Here is a 21673-nt window from a genome sequence, read left to right as displayed (position 1 = left end):
AACGAGCACTATAGCACCGCTTGTTTCTCTTTACGGTCAATTAGGACAAGCGCTATCGCGCTGTTCGGGATTTCTCGACCCTGTTTTTTCAATGACTCAAACGGTTAATTAGGTACAAGTATATCGCATATCGGTGTCAAACGATGTGTCATTTAGCAGTACTTTCGTACAACTAGAAAAATTGAATACTATGAAAATAAAATATAGAAATCGATAAAAAAGAAGTAGGTTTATTAAAAGAAAGGATGAGCCCGATACTTTTCGTAGACACTGTACATGGATTTTTTCTTAGAGTTTGCTTCAAACCGTACAGCTTCGTAATCTACGCTGCGTAAATTTTTTATTTTTATCGTGCAGGTAACCGTTCAAAAATTTGTTATGACACGATCACTAGCAGCCGATTTTAACACGTCCATTGGTCATTGGATATTTATTACGTTCGACGTTATATGACAATGAATAACATTTATATAAATTTATTTATATTATAAAGACTTAAACATATGCTTCGCACGTACCATTATCGCGAAAGTCTTCTAAAAGTTTTGTCACTTTCAATTTACATTTCGTATGTACATGTCGTAGAGTGTTAAACGTCTCGATAATCTTGCTCATGAATTATTTATTGTTTTATTTCATTTTCTGTGATTTTATTACTTATCGCTCTGACAGCTTTTTTGGACAGACAATTTGAGGACGTAAATGCGAACGTAGGCGATTTCGAACGTGTTAATTAAACAAAGTAATAAATGATATCACTCACTGATGTTCTTTTCCCTGTACTGTTGCAATGCGTCGCTGGTGAGGCAGGCGAGGACCAACCACACGACGAAGCCACACCTTCTCATTTCGACCTGCAAGGTAACGCATGAATTAATTATAACGTGTTTGAGAACATTCAGAAACCGCAGTATAGTTCTCCAACCCATGCGATTGTGTCTCACTGTTCACACGATAAAATACGTTTACGCTCAGCCAACTTTCTGAATGGCAAATGATTATTAAAATTTCATCAGTTTGATTTATTAAAAGTAACGCGATGGATCGTAAGCTGAGAATATGACTGATAAATAATTTGAACCGAGTAATTTATTTCCTACCGAAAGGTATACTATTCATAAAATTTTACATTTTTTACGTTTTATAGTAATTTCTATAGCTGATCTGCTCCTATTTCCAACGCGCGAAGAACAAATTTTATTACTGTAAATTCATCCAGCTCATGGAACGAGCGCAAAAAGTCTGGTTTAAAACTCAGCTTTCTCTTATCCCACACACGCCGCTCCTACGTTCCACGCTTTTCACGACATTCATACCACCGAAGCGTCCATTTCTACGTAATTTACGGATTAAATTTAACTACGTATTACCCGACTCACGCTTCGATCAAAAGCTTTCAAAATCACAGAATTGGAAGGTAGTAAGAGTAACACAGCATCGATCTTGGTCCTTGAAGAAGTAAATGCGATCTGATTCGTTCTTGACAGAATTGAAACAACGCTCGCTCGAAGATATAAATAATTGCTAAATAAAAAAATTACGACGTATAACAGTTTGTCGATGGAGTATCGAACGAGTCGATATTTCCTAGTTAACGTAACAGATTAAAATCTTCCCAAACGAGATAAAGCTACGTGGCATAGAACGGTGCAGCCAGGTTTCCCGATCACCCACGATCAATCTCTCGCAATCTGCCATAGTCTATTTCGTCATAACGTCGGTCGTGAACCTCTTTCGACAATGGAACAATAGCGAGGCACACGCGCGGCTGCCACTATCTACACCTCGACAATGTCGTGAAACTGGTAAACTGTGGACTGCGCGAACAAAAGGGTCCTACAATTTGACTTTGGACGATCAGATCGCCACGAACAGATGTTAGTATTAACAGGCTGTATACGAAATGGACGGAGATCATCGACGGCGCTGCCGTACGGTAATCGATCGTCGTAATGCTTTCATGTCACTGACAACTGTCGTGCGGTACGAAGGGGTCCCAGTGGCAGTCTGACCTGTCACGAATCAAAAGCGAGCCGGTACGATGAGATCCTGTCTGCCAATTGTCGGCGTCGATTGCCCGCTCATTAACGCACAGTCTGCACCCTGTCATACCTATCTGCGTCTCCTAGTCGATATCTCGTTAATAGTCAACATTGTACGTGAGCACGAGTCGTAAAACGTCAGACTGCCATCTCTGGGACCAGGGTCGATCGTTTAAACTAATTAACGAGATTCTCAGCGGACAATTACGTTGCTGGATTCATAAACCACGAGAACCTAGACTCTAGAGTCTAGACCCTTGTCAAACGGAATGGCAGAAGCGTTTACATGCGTCGGATTACAATGCTCCATTCGTCGGAGATTCGAAAGTTTACATCGTTCGGAGAACTTTTGGACAGCTTGGAGTTTCCAGGGTTTAGGCTCTCCGTGATGCTTTATTCTAATTTACTACTCGGAGGTTCTAGAAAGCCAAGAGCCCTTTTTGATCCTCTGTTCTGTTTCGTTTACGTTAATGTTCAAAAGCATACATACATATCGTATCATCTATTTTTCACAGGTATTTTAAGAGTGAAATTGAACCGTGATCGTAATTGTATTTATGCATTTGTATTTATGCAAGGACTAAGTTATACCATACAAAGAAGGTAGGTTTATTAACCAATTACCAATTAAGGTAGATAAGATAAATATTTGCCATTAAAACAGTCTTCCTTTATCGTTAAACAAAATTAGCTAAGCTAGAAATAATAAAGAAATGTCAGAAAATCATTGTGTAGTTAACCAAAATCACCTGCAACTGTAACCCAATCCACATCGTACGCTACCCAAGCAAATCTGCATAAAGGCCGAACTCCGCCGATTACACAACACCGATAACAATTTAGCTCGCTGTTCCGGCCAACATCGTTCGCTGAACGGCAACATTTCGTGAAATCGCGGAGGCGGACCAACGCTAGCCAGAATCTCGTTAATTTCGCGGATAAAGAGCCGTCGTCGCGCCGATGCAAGTTTCTACTTTGCGCCGCCGATCATATTCATGGGAAAAGGTCTTGGGGCGCGAAGGTCTTGAACGTTGTATACGTAGAACTCGCCGAACAAAATATTTTCCACCATCCTGATCGCATTTCGAAATCCTCAAAGAAATATATCTGTGTATAGATATATAGATATTTTATAGGATCACGTATCGTTCTCCTTACAACTACAAATATTCCGTAATATCTCGCTTATCCTCTCGCTTATCGACCATGTTGTAACTTTTACGTTGTTTTATTATCTCAAGCTTCATCAATCGCTAGGATTATTGGTGACTACTTTTTGTGTTACAACGACGTTGTGTCGAAACATGTTCTCGTGTATAGAGCTTCTAATACTCTAAGTTTCATATATTCTCATTTTTGCTAGAAATTCTAGTGCTCTGAGACCGTTAAGGAAATGTTGTTTCCCATACACATACACGTGTACAAGAGATTAATTACAGGTATTCTAAAGTACACGGAGCTCTGTTATCGGCAGACGGTAGACTTGTGCACGTTTATGAAAAATTTGCAGATGAAAAAATACGTAAGAAAGCAGGTAATTACAAAAATATATGAAGCGTGCAAAGTACAGTATTCGTTGCAATACTATTTAATGCGTAAAACAATTTTTTCTCTACGTGTGAGCTCCATTCTTTTAATCATCTCCGTAAGAATATAAATTTGCATAGATAATCGTTTAATTGTCAACATCGAGACGCTGTTACTCTAACGTCTCAGTACGTGTACGATGAGTTTGTGCACAGCTAAACACGAAGCACCTACGATTTTAAGTAGATTCCGAATCGGTAACACCACGCTGACATAAGCACGACACAACTAGGAATATAAATCGAGTTGCAGAGATGCTGTCGACCGGGACTCGAACCGCGGGCACTTCGGTCGCGAATCCGAGCTCGAGACAGCCGAGCCAGCAGCGCGTCTTTCCATCGTCCCACGACTGAGTCGTCCGACCGCTGAATCCCACGATCATCTGCGATATTTACGTGCGCGGTTCCTTTGAGAATCGTCGAGTACAAACTGTTGTCCTTATCCGGTAGCTGCCCGATCGCCAGCTATTTGCATAAATATTTGCGACAGCCCGGTCGACCATTTGCATGTAAACGCTGGACCAAAAGCATCTTTTTCTCTTTGCGTATCTACCGGTGTATCGTATACGTGTTTAGGAATTTGTTCGGATCTGGTAAGAATTGTTTCTGCTTGAATGGCTCATGGGGTGTAGGATTCGGTGAGAATGGGTGCTTACGGGACCTCGTGGCATAATTTTCTCGATATATTATGCGGGTGCTGTGAATATCTCGGAATGGATTTCACATGTTTCAAATTTTGTACGTAGATATATCGCTTGAGAGGGTACGTCGTTTAATTTTTAAAATACGTTATCGTACACAAAGATTTATTAAACGCGCGTATTGTTACAGAGAATGTACAAGTACAACCGAAAAAAATGAACGATTGTAGCATATTTGGTAGCATACTTGGTATTTACCACATTTGCTGCGAGAATTGCACGGTTAATTTATAGAACATCCTATATATCATCGTTTAGACAAGGACACGAATTCTTCCCATGTATATACGCGGAAATTTATTGAAAAGTCTATCAAAATTTACGTGACTTGATACTTTACGTCATAAAGCAAAACACGCTGGTTCAATTTACACCAACCATTCGACACGTCCAATTTATACCAAACATTACATTTTATTCGATCACTGTAAATATCCTGATATTGACGGCCGTCCATGCGCGATGATACGTGTCGTTAGTTAAAATCACTGAAAATCCTGATACAAAGAGTTCTAACAGAAACGAAGATCTCCCTATAGCTGCACCAAATCAACCCGTCTCGAGTATCCAAGCCACTCTATACCTTAGAGAACGAAACCATCTAAAGAAGAGACCGAATGAAACCCATAAAATAGCAGAGATAAAAAGGGATGGACAATGTCGTGCTCCATATCCGTCACGGTTCGTTCGCGCTTATTTCGCGAGCGAACGAGCCAGGGCTTTGATCCTGTCCAAAGAATGGACGACTCCGTCAGCAGTAGCCTATATTCCTCGGCGGGGCTTATCCCTTTCCTTCTACCAGGCTATTCCCGGCAAATCCTCCAACGAGTAGCGTGGAAGTTTCTATTTTTCCCAAAGGGAAAACATCGCCCCGGTGGAAGCTACCTAGAGTTCTCACCGAGAGTAAGAGAGGATGCAGCGTGTGCTTGGCGCGAACACACGTAAAGCCTCGTGGACCAAACGTGGCTCCGTGTCTCGAGACGACGACGAGCTGCACGCTGGAACCGGAACAGCGCCTTCGAGCATCCTTTCGTACCGGTTCATCGATCGCTGAAGCGAGGCTGGCCAGGCGTGAGCCCACGCTACTTGCACGTATCTCGTTTCACGGTTAGCCGGATCTAAAATATTCCCTAGCCCTTTTCATCGGCGACGGCCTCGGCAAGTCCTCTATGGAGGACCTTGATCCGCCCGCGTGAATAAACCGGCGGCGTACCCGCGCCGTGAAGGCAAACAGGATGCATTTCGATTTCGGGGTCGATCGATACGCGGATATAGCTATAGCCGCTCTTTACATCCGTAGTTCCGACTAACGTTGCATTATGAACCTTGCCCCGACGAAAGAGCGCTTAAACAGCAGGGTTGAAAGGATCCTGCAATAGGGAAAATTGATTCCGAGATAGCGGGCCCTGTCTACCGTGTACTAAGCGTAACGAACGAAGAAAAGGGAATCGTCCGCTGCCTGCTATATAGTAACAACGATTTTATCGCAGTTGGAAGTAAAATATGGATAATTAAGTAGGAAGTTAAAAGGAGAGAAACGATTGTATCGAAGAGGTGGAACGACGGACAGGAAAAGAAATTGAAGCGGTGCATTGGTCGTAAAACGTGAGATTTGGCACACAAGGAATCTTCTTTTCTATGAATTAAATATAAGTAAAAATAATACATATTATAGATAACAAGATCTTAAGCGATAAGCGTTTTTATCTATAATCGTTACGTTTTCTATGCAATTGAGAATAGTAACTCTGAATTATCTCAACGTTCCAGATGCTGGATAATCTGAAACTGGAACTATGTAATTCTCTGTTGATACTCCCACCTATCCTAGACGACGATACAGGCCAGCTTAACCTACAACCTGGATAATTCAGCCGAGACCTTCCAAGTATTTAGCGAACCCGTTATATCCTTACACCCTGTTGAATGATCTCTTCAGAAAATTCATCCTCCAATTGTCCACATCTTGCTATACTCGTTTGTCTTCCCGATCCTGAGGATTCCTCCGCTCTAAATTAAACGAGTGCAAAAATTTTTCGAAAAAAAGAGAAACAATTATTCCGAATCCCGCTCACATCCTTCAGCGCACACGGTTACCCCGGTTAAGCCAGAAATCTTGAGATTATCGAAGCGAGAACGGTCGGTGGTTTTTGCACGCGCTAGATGTACGTTCATTTCTCAAATGTCGTGGCGAGAAAGACGCAGACGTTGACCAGGGAAGAAAGACGAAGGCCGAAAAACATGCAGGGAGCATCGCAGGGGCTTCTCGCGCTCGCGTTGAACCCGGAGGAAAAATGAGCAGGAGCCTTGGCGAGAATAGAAGGATTTGCGAGGGAATTTCTGACGGCGTTCTGGCCACATCCGACCGAGTGATAATTAGGGCTGTTCGTCACGGAACTGGCAAGGCAAGAAGGGCCAGGGCAAGGTTCCCGCAAGAAAAGCCGCTGATCGAACAAACTTCCTCGCTAAGTAGCTCTCCAGAGATTAAACCGGCGCGGCGGCTCTATTCACCAGCCAGAAATTCACTTCCCGTCCCGGCGGCAAACTTTCTCAACTCTGTTAATGATATTTGTATAAAAGCGATCGCTGTTGATCTCGGGATCGTTCCACCGGCGATATCGAATTTACGAATTCTATTCAAAAGTGGTCGAGGTTTTTGTGGTAGCGGTTCGTATAAATTGTTTCGCGTAACACGTTGGCCGCGGCCCCGATTTCGATTTTCTACCATGCTGTATGCTACAACAAAACATTTTCATACAGTATCGCGTACTACGTATCTTTATATCCCGATACTCTACATACGCGTGTGTTCTATATATGAATTGCTATGCAATACTTTTTCATAATTTTGGGAATTGTAGTTCGCGTGTGATGTTTAAATCGGTACCGTACAGAGTCTAAAAATACGTGTCGAATCGAGTGCGCGTGAAACGCAATGAACGCGTCGAGCAGATTCTATGTTAATGACAAATATCGTATTTTGTAATTCTATCTGGTTTTTCGAATTTGTTATTCTTCTCTTTGTCGTCTAACGATGTTTCTTCTTACTTTTTTTTTTTTATCGATTTAAATCAATAATATTTCCTTTCTCATCTCGATAGAGAAATGCAATTGAAATTACAATTTGAAAGTGGCTAATTAATTGAAACTCAAATTAAAAGTGAAATCACAGCTAATGAAAGTTAGCTCTCTGTAGAATGCTTGCAACCGATATTACGTTACTACAATAGAAGCTTTACTCGAGACTGTCGAAGAAGAAACATAATACTTGCATGTTATGCTAGTTGTCGATATGATTAAGCAGCGAGATATTGTCCTCGTGTATTGTCCTCCTTAACCAACACTCGGAATTACGTTTAACTTGCTCCACGCTAATGAAATTACATTAGAAAGTTTCAGTCTTTGATGGCTGCATATCCATGAACTTTGCTAATTGTGTTATATTAGCATACAAGTATTCCAGTCACGTTACTCTCGCCTCGCGATAAACAGTTTCCTAAACGTTTCAAACTGATTTCGGCTACTTTAGAAAAGACTTTATTTTAATCTCGTGATCGTATCTGATTTGATATTCATTACCTAATCGCTTAACCAATTAAGCTACCAGATCCGTCTAAAAAAAAAATGCAATTGTTAAGAACCACTGAGCAAACGATTTACCATAATAAAATATGATTCTACGAGCCAGACTCCCTGTACAAAGTTAACATTTACGCAATTACGTACGACTTAAACATCGTTGCTGCGTACGTACGATCTTAATCGATAAATCGAGCCAGTACCCGATATATTAATTTGCATAACATTTCGAAAGATGGGCGAAACTGCGAGAGAACTCGACTATCTCGTAGCCGCGAATCCGTAGTCGCAACGAAATAGAACTCAGGGGAAATTACTTGGCTGGCGTTGGAAACCTCGTGGTCAAATGAAAATCTAAGAATTTCGCGATCAACCTTCCGAAAGGCCCTCGTCTGCAGCGAGGTCTTGCATCCCTACCACCACCACCTAGTGTCGTCTCGTTTCGGGGCCGAACGATGAACTGAATAATGAAAGCAATCCGGCAAGCTCCGACCTGAAATTGCCTCTGAAATTTCTGACACGGGTCTCCTCGACGATTTATTCTCTCGCTTACGCTCCTTTATAACCGTAATTCTCCTCGACAAGTCGAGGAGAGCAACCGGTCGTTAAGAGAGATCGAAGCGTGGCTTCGAACCAAACAGACCAAGAAAATGAGAAACGAGAGAAAAATGAAGGAAAAAGGTGCGGTTAATCCGACGATATTATAAGGTCGCGAATAAACAGAAATAAGTTTTCAGGGTTAACAACGATACCAGACGTTATTAATAGCAGGCTGAGCGTCTCTCGTTTCACCTCGTCCTCTGGCAGGCTCGGGCGAGAATTAAAGAGAACGGTTGGAAGAGGCAACGAAAGGATGGAGAATAAAGCCGGAAGACGATGAAAGTTTAACTCGTCCCCCTGGTCGGAATCACCGAGATGAAGCACCTGAACGTTGCGTCGCAGTATGTTTCGAGTCTTAATATTGCTTCGCCGCTCTTATTGCTATCGTCGCCGGCACACCCCCGTGGCCCCTTTGTCGTCCTATTGTGGTCTGGCGTGGCGCACGCGAAAAGCAATAAAGCAAGCGACGCGCCGTTCCGCTGATAAAGGAAACGAACGCCACGCTCGTACAGCGGAGAAACGCGAAACGAATGAGAAATTCCGACCACGACACGTATTTTGTTACTTTAATCGTGTTATCGTTACGTGCGGCTATACACCGCCAGGTTAACCAGAGCTTCGGTTCGAGATTAAGAACAAAATGCGATTCCTGTCTCGTACCACGTGTTACTCTTGTTCTGTTCGGTAACCGTGGCGTTTTACACTGCCGTTTAGAATGGAAACGCACGTTCCAAATAATCAAACGGTCATCCAAATATTTTCCACGAGAATAACAGCCAAGGAATATACATGAATTGCAAAGGACTTGGTTCAGTTAGAATTTACCATTATTGTCCTTTATCGATCATTTTTTTCATACTGATAATCTTTCTGAGTTAGCTTTTAAAGGATCGAAGATTCCAATGTTTCGTCCAGATCGGAACCGAACCGTTCTCCCTTGTTACAACAACTGATAATTCTCTGGAAAGTCTCTTTTCCAATTTTCAAACGAAACTCTGCAACTCTGCTCAATCTTGTTCCTCCGAAAGGTTTCTTTGTACGTAGTACATACAAACGCGTATTTTCTTTCTCTGACCACGTGTACTTCTAATTCCTAATTCTGTTCCTTAAATCGTTCTTCGTTTTCCATCAAGAAAAATATTTACACAATTCCCCATCTCTTATTAGTCACAGGAATTCTCACTCGCTACATTGCGTTCAAGATTTAAGAACAATACGAATGGAAGCGTTCTCGAGTTACTTCTAACCATACAACGCCATCGAACTATCGTATTTACCAGTTTCTTTGAATTTCTACTACTAGTTGCGTATTCCCACTTCTTCTTACGAAAGCAACAAATTACGCTATTGTCTAAATAGAACGCTCGCAAAAATAGCTTCTCTTAATAAAAGCATTTCTTGACTTTCCTGAAGATCGTGTTGCCGCTGCTTAAGCTAGATTGGCCGCCCTTACGAGGATTCTGTTTGACATACATAGACGGTAATTATAATTCAACAGTTCCGTCGTGTACTCGCACTTCCCCTTTCTCGCGGAAACTCAGTCGTTTCTAAACCAATTATCGCTTTATCTTGTACCGTAGTAATCAGGAAACCAGAGTGTATTTGCTATTTACGAATAATAGGATTAAACTCTCTTCTTCCAATAAAGATCCTACGAAAACGTACCAAGTCCGTGAAGACTGATTAAACGAATACCAGAGAGTATCTTTGAAGCGAGCAAGTGAAAAACTAAATGAAAACCTTTTCACGTTGTACCTACGACAAACAGGGGACAAAGAAGCTTCGATAGAAATACGTGTACGTATTTACAGGACAAGCTGGTCCCTTATTTACCAAACGACACTGCGATGAGATTGCTGTACTATGGAGAGAAGTCTGGGGGTAGGAGGATGAAGGCAAAAGATCGAGTCGAACGAGGAGCTGGTATCCTTAGCTTGTCGTCCAATCATTTTCGCTCTCGGAGCTACGTCTTTCCGAGCGATATTCCTTATTTGTTCCAGATGCCCGGTAGTAGCTGCACTGAAAGAGGCCGCATCGACATGTACTTAAGACACCCATGGGGATGAAGGTATGGGATAATGGAAAGAGGGATGAAAGGCGAAAGTCAGCGAGGCGAGGCGAACGTAAAAAGAAGCAGAAACGGCTCCGACGTGGTCGAGCAACCTCGATATTTTATCCATTTTCTGTTTTCCTTCACAAGTAGACCGCGAACACGGCCCAGTGTTCCCTGACGTGGTAAGATTCAAACGTGACTGGGGAAACAGGCTAACAGTCGGTGTATATAGGCGCGTATCGGCGCGCTTTTATTTTTGTTCTCAGTCACTGACGTTGCGGTTGAAGTCTGTTCTGTCGATGGGAAATAGGCGACGATCGTTGCTTTTCGTTCGTCGAACGTAACTGGCCGAGCGAAGCTGCCTCGCGTGCTACTACACTCAGCCAGGTGAAAACTTGGTATTCAATTTCTCGAGAATCACGCGAGTGACTTATCATCGCGCAACAATTCGCGTCTTTTTCTCGTCTACTTCGATGCCCGTTTCGTAAAAAATTCGAGAGAGCGTGTGCAAAGATCGTGGAGAACAATTGTGAAAAATTGCGCAGATACTTATCCCTCTGTAGACATTGTAATATTTGAAATATTATAGACAATTATAGCCGTTTATGTTCATGATTATTATTATTAATAAAATTATTAATTTTGCACCATCCATGTGCAGATGCGCTAGTTACAGTAAATAATAGCTAGAAGATAGTTCTAGATACAATCGATAGATTTAATCGACAGGTTTAAGATATTCGTTTGTTCTTATCCCTAGTCCATGTGAGACAGTGTAATAAAGGTTTTTCGGCTTAGAACGGTGCGATAGATTTATCCAAAGAATAAAATAATAGCTATTGCGATCCTATCTCTAAATACAGAAATAACAACAAATTTCTTCACCGTGGCTTCTTAAAAAATTGTATGATATTCTGAGACGCTCGTTGACACAATGCGTACGGCGTTCTGCGGGCTCAACGCGCTACCAGGACCCGCACATTTTTGATCGGCACAGATCTACCGATGTACTGGCTATACTGACTGATTGTTTTTACGTGCTTGGAATGTCAACATTCGGTTGTTTTGCTAATCATTTGTCACAAGAATGCGCAAGCTTCATTACCCTTGTAACATAAGAAAAACATTTGTCTGTGGTTGCTTAAGTCATCGATTCAGTCGAAAAAGCATGAAAACGAGATATCTCGTGACCCGTACGTAATGTGTTAACTGAGACTCTTTATTGTACTGTACAATCGTTCGTGCAGGGAAACGTTTAATACTTTGCTCGATAAAAATCCAAATTCCGAGAGAAGAAATTTCGGCGTGAAATTTTATTTTCACAAGTAAATCTTGTATTTCTTGTACAATATATATTAGTGTAGTATGTTCAATGGAATATAACGTTGTTATATCCTAATACTTGTAGTACAATTATAGACAGTAAAACGATGGTAATTTAACACGAACTAATCGCAATAATACGCTATAATCTAGACGACTCTCGACACAAAAGATCCAACGTTCTCTCTCACGCGGACCATACTCTCTCGACAACGCTGGCAGCACTACATCGACAACGCAACTCCACTCTCTGACTTCTCGATTGACACTCTTCGGCTTCTCAACTCAAACTGCCCTGTTCTCGCATGTCTTTTCTCTTCCCGTAGACCCACCACACACGTGCCGCGCGACCGCTCGCGGCCAAAGCTACGCAGATCTTTTCTATCGAAGTATTCCTTTGAAGCGCCGACGACACATTTACGGGCCCATCGGCACCTCGGCTCTCGGGACATTGTTTACAGTTTAAAAACGCCTCGGCTCTCGCGACATTGTGTGTGATCTACCCGCTAACTCCTAGGCCTTATGTCCGCGATACTACATTAGTATCTGTTGAGATATGTATAATTTTCTGTGCTGGACTGGGTTAAACGCGCAGTAAGAATACTTGTATGCGAGTATCAGTGTGTGGGAGTATGTGTGTGCGCGGCGTCTCAAAAACAGATGGATGTAAACTGCCCAGTCGTTAGAAGCATCTGGAAGAGTCGTCGGTTAACAGTCGGGTAAAGAAGAAAGTGCTGAGACGCGTGCAGATATGTATCCATAAATATAATAGAGATCGTCCATTAAATAAATGTATAACTATTCAAACATTAATTAAAAGGGTAAATTTTATGTTCCCATAACATTATTTCGGCTTCAAAGATGCAAAATTCTCAACAGTATCGATACATATCATCGATAAGCGTCAATTAACCTCATCGAGCGTTCATCCATAGATCGAATGATACAAATTTGAAGAATGGTTAGCTTCTCGAATTATTATTAGCTAGTCGAGTTTGGAAGAAACTTTCGTCTCGCTAAAAGATACCAGACTACCTTGATATTCGGTGTGAGAAATAGTTGAATAATCTTACAGGTGAAGGATCGATCGTTATTCGGGAAAAGGTAGGAACGATCGGTTTTCCTGCACGAACGATATCCGGACAGCTTCGAAGTTTCGACAATCGTTTCAACGATGCCCGCATGACTTCCCGTCCAAGTTTTGATAATTGCCCCCACTACTGGCCGAACTTTAATCGAATTACGTTCAATTATTCCGCTTCTGTCAATAAGCCGAACGAATAATTACTCGTGAAAACGACGAGACGGACGGGATTCGACATTTCCCAATCGATTCCGCATATTAAATCCGAGTTTGTTATCTGCCTGCCACACATTCTGTATTATTATTATAATATTTTACGAAAGAAGACAAGCTAATGAAATAAAGCTACCACGTTCACGGCCGTGTCGAATTAATTTCGATCGAATTTGAAATGTCGTTATGTCTCCAGCTATCCATTTCCGTTTAATATACAACAGCACTGTTAACTTCGCGTCGTATCGTAGCGGCAGCCAATTGTACGGTATGGGGGCACATGGAAAACTGTTTTGAATTTTGTAACAGGAACCATTATCTATCCTTTGATCGGAGCTAACGAGGAAATTTTAGAGTTTATTAACCGGAACTGCTGCACACTTTGATCGTGCTCTAAATACATTTTATTATAGCGTACGATCGGCTTGTATTATGGAAATACGTGGGACGATATTAATAGGATAGCATGAATTATTATTAATTATTAATTATTGACGAGAGATTGGTAAATTTACGATACGAAAAGATGGCTGGATGGTTTTAAGGAAAACGGAGAGAAGAATACTTTGATATACGAGAAACGATTACCGTTAGTTTGTGAGATAAATGGAAGAGCAAGTTGATCGGTAATATCGATCAATTCGACTAAATTCATGCAGGAGGAACGTTCGTTCGTTTTAATTAAGTCGATTTTAAAATAGATTGATAATATTATTACGCACGCGTGTAAATCATCTATTGATCTAATTTTTACAAGTCATGACAGAGAATAATATATCAACTAAAAAACGTTGAAGCGCCTAATTCTTCTATTTCTATTCTGCTACGTCGATCTCTAAATGTGACTTGCGATAAAAACTGATATATTTTCTTAATCTTATTCTATTTACTCGTCATGTAGTAACTTTGTTACACATATCGTAATTGTATTAAAACACTTTGATTGCCACGCCGAAATCACGTGTTTCGCTGAGGACCCCACGGGAGTATTTTTATTATTCAAAGCATATAATGGTAAAATAATAATAAATCGACGATGTAAAACAATGTTCTTCTCCGATGGACCGTTTGTCTTGTTGGTGGTCACGGGTGACCATCGTGGCGCCTTGGTAACGATTGATAGCGACGTATTATAACAAGGCTTCGTTTATTTCAACAAACCACTCGCATTCGTTGTTTCGTCGCAAGCAAAACGTGCAGAATATATCGTTGAAACGCGTAGAAGATATTAGTAAACGGTATTTGCTCATTGTATATATAATGGTAAGGTATGTACACACTTCTAACTTCAATTGTATGATTATAAAGCAGCGTTTACGATTATTTTCCAAGCTGTGTTTATAATAATATTCGTAGATTAACCCTCAAAGATATGAATGCAGACACAGTACACCGTTAGATGCAAGATTTATTCTCATTCTTTTTTAGCGATGTTCTGATAAAAATGTTTAATCGTTCAATGGGGCACTTTTTATTTCAAAGTATCTTCTATTTATCGGTTATATTCAAAATGCCCTGTCAACTTTCATACAATTTTTACAATTGTAAATTTGCAATTGTAAAATTTGTACCAATGAGTGTAGCAGCAAAAGTGTTAATACCGGAAACTCTCTAGACTCCAAGGACCTTTCGGACGATTGTTACACGACATGTTGCAAGAGTTACCAATGTTAATAAATTCTGCAGTAATAAGATTACAAAATAGCGCAAGAAAAGTACAAAACAGTAATAAAATAAACGGAATTTTAGAAATTGCAGCATCATTCTACTATTCCACTGCTGTTCGGGATTTGGAGTAGCCGCCTGGTAATTACCGGGAACCAGATGCGATCAGGCAGGACGACCGTCAAGAGTCGACGCGGACCCATCATAAGCCGTGGGCCTATTGTACAATCCAGGTACTTTATCACACGGGAAAAATCTATGAAAAGCACTTGGGTCTCTATTTTATGGTACATCTCAGGAAGACCGGGAACGCGGGTTTTCCCAAGTGCAAGCGATCCTTCATTAGGGCGGTCAGCCCATACTTGAACATACGTCGTTACCCAATTAGCAGTTAGAAACAGACTTGAGACACACCCACCACGAACTTTCCTCCACGATAACAACATCACCCAAAGACACTCTTGCACCAGTCGTCGAGCAGTCAAGACCGTAACAGAATTAAACCAGTAACAATTCTATAGCCAGGGAACTAAACACAGTTGTACTAAGAGTTCTGGAGTAAAATAAACAAAGTGAGACAAACAGTGTTCTTTATATTTCTACAATCCTCTACCTTGAACGCGAATAACGTTCAAGGCTCGCGATACCAAGCGATCAGTTGTGCCTGACTGGTCGTTAGTTAGTCGAGTGTCGCAACAACTGCGACATAAAATTACAAGATTATAAAAGAGAAGTCTATGACCTGTAACTTCCATCTAGTCGATTCACTAATACTACTATATTAACTACTTTTCGTAGATCGCTATGCAAGAGAATACAGATAAGCCGAAGGAACAGAGATCACACGACCGAAACTTCCTCGTAACCAAATCAAAGTTGGATCATTGAGGATCAACGTGGCAGGCTGCGATCGTCAAAGGAATAAAAAAGTCTAACGCGTGCAACGAAGGAGAGAGAAATCGTTAGAATCTCGACTGACACTGTACGATTTGCCGGCAGCAAACAAACCTTTCAACATTCCCTGCGAGCGGTGAGAACGAAATTTGTAGCGTGTCGAGATTAGCATACAAAGGAAAAGTTCTCTTCGGGCATTAAAACTACCGTGGAAGGCGCGAACCGAACGTCGCTGCGCCGCGTTTCCTCCTGCCCAATTCGGATCCATTCTGCGTACGGACAATTTCGTTCGGATTGTGAAATTTTAATCGGCGTAAACGAACGTAAAGCCAGTTCGGAAAGTAAATTAGCAAAGGCGACCGGCAAATACATAGTTGCGCCGGTAACTGGCTCGCAACAAGCAAAATACGGATGTCTTCCGTACGAGACGCGCGCGGAAACAATTATACTCCAGCGTGGTTTTCATGCGAGGCATACCTTGAAACAATTAACCGCTCTTCCACAACAAGGATTAAGTTTTCCTTTACGCGACACCAACGCGTAGAAACGCCCAACTCAGCCGGCGAAACTGTTTTCCATTCGTAAAAACTCCCAGTCTGCATAAACGGATTACGCGAACCGCAATTCCACTGTGAAAATGTTGCTGGATCTTATGCCGCAACAATTAAGTATTGCGTGGCGAAGTTCACGTTCATTCAAGAGTTTCTCGTAATACTTTCTCAGTTTGGGTTAATACGGCTAATTGTTTCCGACTGAATAGAAACGTGAGAATAGTTTGAGCCGAGTGGCTCGGATAGAGACGTTCTCGAAAACACTTTATTAATCTTTCATTAATCTTTCTATCGTGATTCAGCGTATCCATGGTGTTTTAAGTATGTATTTGAATTAATAGTTTCTTTTTATTAATTATTATTCTCGTTAAATATAGAATTATGCAGAGGTAACACTTAAGTACGGTGCCACGTACTTTCTGGAATATCGCAGGTGTACGCGTTCTTGTAAGCATCGAAACGCTCTTAACGATTGTATACCGCCATGTGATAATTTCTTATAGAGCACGAGTGGTTACGTTATCTCTAGATAACGTAAGTTCTGTTTCCTTTAATATATGCGTTAGCACCCATTAAGTCAGACTTCTTAAATTATCTGTCTATATACTCTGCATCTTCTTTATCAGTATATTTCAAGGGATACGTGTGTGGCATATTTTACATTCGCAATAATTGTATTACCTTACAACGTATTATAAAATTATATTACAAACAATCACGCGATCTTGCATCGTACGATTCATAACTTCACACTGAACTCGTCGAACAGCTACATAATTATTTCCAAAAATATCTGCAAATAGGATAAGAATAAAGACACAAACTGCAGAAATCGCGAAAAGGGAGCCAGATCGAGAGGTGCAAACCCCAGAAACCGCGACGATTCTGCACGATGCATCGAGACAGAGATTCAACGAGGGAAAAAAGCTCGGCTTCTGGAAAACGGTCGGGAACACGAGCTCGGAAAGATCCTTCGTTAGGAACGATGGCCGTACGAGTGTCGAGCTTAAAAGCCACCTGTTGATCGATGAAAATACCGATTCCGCTCTCATGCGGAGGAGTTTTAGGTTCGCGGTTTCGACCGCGGGGGCAAGCGACCGGTCGAGGATAACAGGGTATCAGCCGATTCCTGGAGGAACCGCAGGGCAGCCTACCAGGCATTTAATTAACCGACTGATCGATACACCTGTCCCGGGGGCTCACCTGGACCCGGATTTCTCTAGGGCCAGCTTTATGGTAAGCATAAGCAGACTGTGCGTACATTAGTCCGGGATTACAATTAACCTCGAAGCTTGTGGAATTTAATTAAATCTCATGGTTAGGAGGTAATGGAGTAGGGAAGCTTTTGCCGTCTTTGATCGATGAAATGCGTGATTGGAAATTGAACAAGAGTGGTAGAGCGGTTTTGTCGTTACGTGTTCGTAACTAGATCTCGGCTTTAAGATGTAGGAGATCCATGCAGTTAAATCCGCTGCGATTAAATCTGCTCTGAGTTATGAGGTCTCGTTGGCCTCGATCCTGGAATGCGTGGAGAGTGAAATCCGATGGAAAACGCTTTTACTGTGACACGGTTTTAGATTGCTTTCGTTCACCTATTTGCGATGTATGGTAATATATATCGTGTTACGCTATGACGAGTTGTCTGAGAATATTCAATTTAAACACGCAGTTTGTTTATTTTAGAGAAATTCCTACGGAAAGTTCTGAAAACTCTTGCAACGCGATTGTAACTATTCTAAATTCTAGCGCACCGTGATTAGTCACTTTTCTAAGTACGGACTTTGCTTTTGTTCAATCCACGCTAGACCTTTCCATCTTACGTCATCCCTTTTCTACGAACTTCTATATGCAAGAATTAAATATGGAGGATAAGAATATTATAGAACATATTTATATATTCTAAAACAAAAAGTAGAAATTTTCGTTGCAAATCTTCTGTCCTTTGAGCATTTTTATATAAAAAATAAAATTTGCTTAGATATTCGATACCTTTAATTCGTTTCTCTTTTGCCTTCCTTTGCACGTGGATAACGTTACCTAAGCAAAACAACCAGTCCAGAGTTGGGATAAGATAAATCAGTGACACGGTTGTCTTTTATTCAGACACACGTCACTGCCAAATTCGTAATTTGATAAAAATCATAAATATTTTGTTCGCGTGAAAATCATCCATAGATATTTTACGCAACGTTGTTTAATGTTCCACGGAATAATCGCAGACCATGCAGAGAGAACGTTGCGGGGCAAGCGAGCGTTCGTGCAACGGCAGGTTTTTTACTCAACAGGGATCACTTTCTCGTTCTCATGATATCCTCTTATGCGTCGAGCGTCGCACGCTACCGCGACCTTGTTACGTCATCGAGGGACGAACGAAAGGAAACGTTGCAACGGTTAAACGACAATCTGATTGACGTAATCCGTACTAGGGAAATTCTACACCGAAGCGGCGATAAATTTTCCAATAACAAAGACCGAGCTTAGCCTGTCGAGAATACAACTCGCGTTATACGAATACATCGTTTCGATTTACAAAAATCATATGGAAATTTCAGGTAATAGAATTTCGTTAGTTGATTTTACATCGTATTTCGTTAAAAATATCCTTCGGCCATATGTATTCCCAACCGAGCAACGTTACCGAATTAACGAAAGTTTAAAAATAAAACAGTGCGGTTGAAATAACAAAGAACATCGTAAACAGGGTTCGCTCGCAGTGCAAATAACGTGCTCTAAATATTACCAAACTTTTACCTAGTAAATCCTCGATAAATACAATTGATTCTAATCCTTTGCCGGTAAATCCCCGGTCCGTGTTCATTTTCACTTAACTCAAGCTCGTTTCCAAAAAAGTTAACTTCGACAACGAGAAAATACGAAAACGGAGAAAAGGAAACGCGGAGTTTGTTCCGGCAAACATCGCGTGACCTCCGAATCTACTGTCCCAGTCGCTCCACCAAATCCAGTGAATACAGCGGACAAGGATCAGACACGAGCACTCCTCCTGCGAAACTTTACTCGTCCAATCCATTCGGGCAAGATACCGCGAAAACGAACAACAATCCCGAAAGAAAGACGCAGGAAGGCGAAGTTGCGAACACCTCCGGATATTGATGGTGCCTTGATCATCGATCGCCACCAGTCCACCTTTCCAGATGATAATTAATTGGTCACCAGTGGCTTGTCTTTGTCGCGACTACTCGACCAGCAGGATCAACGACCCGATTCGTCCCCAGGCTGGACCGTAGGATGGCGCGCGACCATGACAAGAGGGAATGACGACAGGAAGGAGGAATGCCGCGTGAAACCAACGCGGTTCGCGTCTGTTTCGTGTCTGGGTGCGAAGAGCTTCGACGCGTTTCTGCTCGCCGGTTAACACGATACCAATAACCAGCAACTCTGCGCACGTCGATCGTGGCAACGTGCTGCGTTTTGCACCTGCGTGAGAGCTTCTGACACCACGCCAGACCCTTTCGAGATTATTACGCAGGCGTCCGCCGGGAACCCACGACCGCGGATGAATATTAATCGATGCCGGATGACTGCCCTCGCTATACGACCAGAACAACGCCAATTGTTTCGCGTACCGAGGGCCGGGAAAATTAGGAGTAGCTTTGGTTGTAGGGAAAATAGTGTCGTCATTGAAATTCAGTGACTATGATGGATAGGAGGTGTGTGGAATTTGATGCGACAGTATCGTGTTTGAAATTGAGAATTGAGAGAAGCTGCAGGATTGCGATGAAATTTTCGTAACATTTAAACACGATCTGTTTCTGTAGAATTAGTAGATATCCGTTAAAGAGTGTGAGTAGTAGAGATACGTGCAGTCTTTCCTTTCTTTAATTACTTTTTGCTATTTAACGGAGAAGTTTCTGATAATCTTGCAGAAACGTCGTTTTCTTCTAGCCAAACTGTTCTAATTCTTTCTGAGATAAAGCCGATAAAGGTCGAACACGTTACCCATTGAGATACGTACTTATAGTTGTAACAGACGAAAATGAAGTTGATTGTTTTAACAAGATATCTTGTTTCTATGATAACGAGGAAATCGTTTAAGAAGAAGCAAAGCGTAACAGCCCGTGTAACAACCAATACTACAAGCGACAACAGTAATAACAAGCAGCAAAAGTACACAAAAGACAGAGCTAAACCTAATACACTACATATGTAGATGACTGAATCTCTGAATTTTGTATTCGTCCTAAATTATATTTCACAAAAGAATAGTCCATTTTGGCCTCTTCGAACCAACTGACAGTCGCTTTAAGAAAGCAACGACCCAGAATCCTTCTCAAAAGAATATCAAAGAAATAGCTGCAATATGACAGCAAATGAAATATGCAAAGAGAAATTCGACAGTTATGTAGTCTAAACCTGAATCAGCTATCGCGTAGACTAATGACCGAGATACATGAAGTTCGATGGCTAAAATATGAGAGATTTGGGTCCATGAATATCATTGGTCGAGATGTACCAACCGGTTCAGAGTTTATATCGATAACCGCGAAGAATGATGGACAGTGTTGGTCGAACAGCGACGTTACACACTACTGTTCTCGGTATCGATGCAACGGTGCAACCTGCGCCTGCATTCAACCCGATTCCTCGATCTGCTGTTCGCCTGGCAATCAGAGGTGCAGCCTTTTACCTGGCCCAACGCCCACACCTCCCACCTTATCTTCAAAGGTTCGGTCTGTACCTTCTCCCTCTACATTTCCCCTGCCATGTCGTTATTCAAATTATTAGGTCGTTCGAAAAGTTTCTTTCGTTTTATAAGGAAACAATGGATGCACAACGTTTTATATTATTTTATCGAATTACGTATGATCCATTTTGTTCTATCAAGATGAAGATCACAACGTTCGATAGATTAGGTTTCATGTTTGTGTAAAGATGCATCGTTGTAAAAGACGTGGCTGTAAAAGAAAGACACTTTTCGGACAACCTAATACAAAGTCCTTCGGAGCACACGAGTACCATGCTTCATTTCCGTCGTCCTGTAATATGGCGTCTATAGGCAACTAAAACGACACGAAGGATGTAACACACCGTAGACTATCGTTAGAGGATGATCTTTATTCGAATTCGGTAAACTCGATGTTTCGAAGTCACCCTAATATGGCGAAAATGTTTCGTCCTTTAAATACCACGTACTTCAGTTCGAATATCTTGTATATTCTGGCACATTTACATTTTTCATAGGTACACAAACACACGTCCTGTATATAAACAATTGTACAAATATATAAATAACAAACAAACGTCGATTCGTATTTCGCCTGAAATATGCAAAGAACTACCCAAATAAACTCCGGAAAAATTCATCGCTCTCTATGCGTAACTCTTCTCCTCGCCAAACTTCTCCGCCTCTGAACAACTCGATCC

At 41.5% G+C, this 21673-nt stretch overlaps 1 protein-coding gene across 7 annotated transcripts in view; it reads right to left on the bottom strand.

The window, feature by feature from the left end:
* LOC122569616 (mannose-binding protein C-like) overlaps positions 1–21673 on the bottom strand; it is a 202486-nt gene that overhangs the window by 109335 nt on the left and 71478 nt on the right. For 6 of the 7 annotated variants that reach the window (XM_043730912.1, XM_043730918.1, XM_043730913.1 and 3 more), the window contains one exon: positions 764–854. In XM_043730912.1, the coding sequence (XP_043586847.1) occupies positions 764–854 (91 nt within the window). Of the gene's footprint in view, positions 1–763; positions 855–19042; positions 19628–21673 lie in introns of those variants that run through there. The other variant, XM_043730917.1, reaches the window with a different exon arrangement.

Source organism: Bombus pyrosoma, linkage group LG7 (assembly GCF_014825855.1).
Source record: "Bombus pyrosoma isolate SC7728 linkage group LG7, ASM1482585v1, whole genome shotgun sequence".
NCBI classification, from domain to species: Eukaryota; Metazoa; Arthropoda; class Insecta; order Hymenoptera; family Apidae; genus Bombus; species Bombus pyrosoma.
The sequence above is the reverse complement of the archived record's forward strand: the minus strand, read 5'-3'. Positions and strand labels throughout refer to the sequence as shown.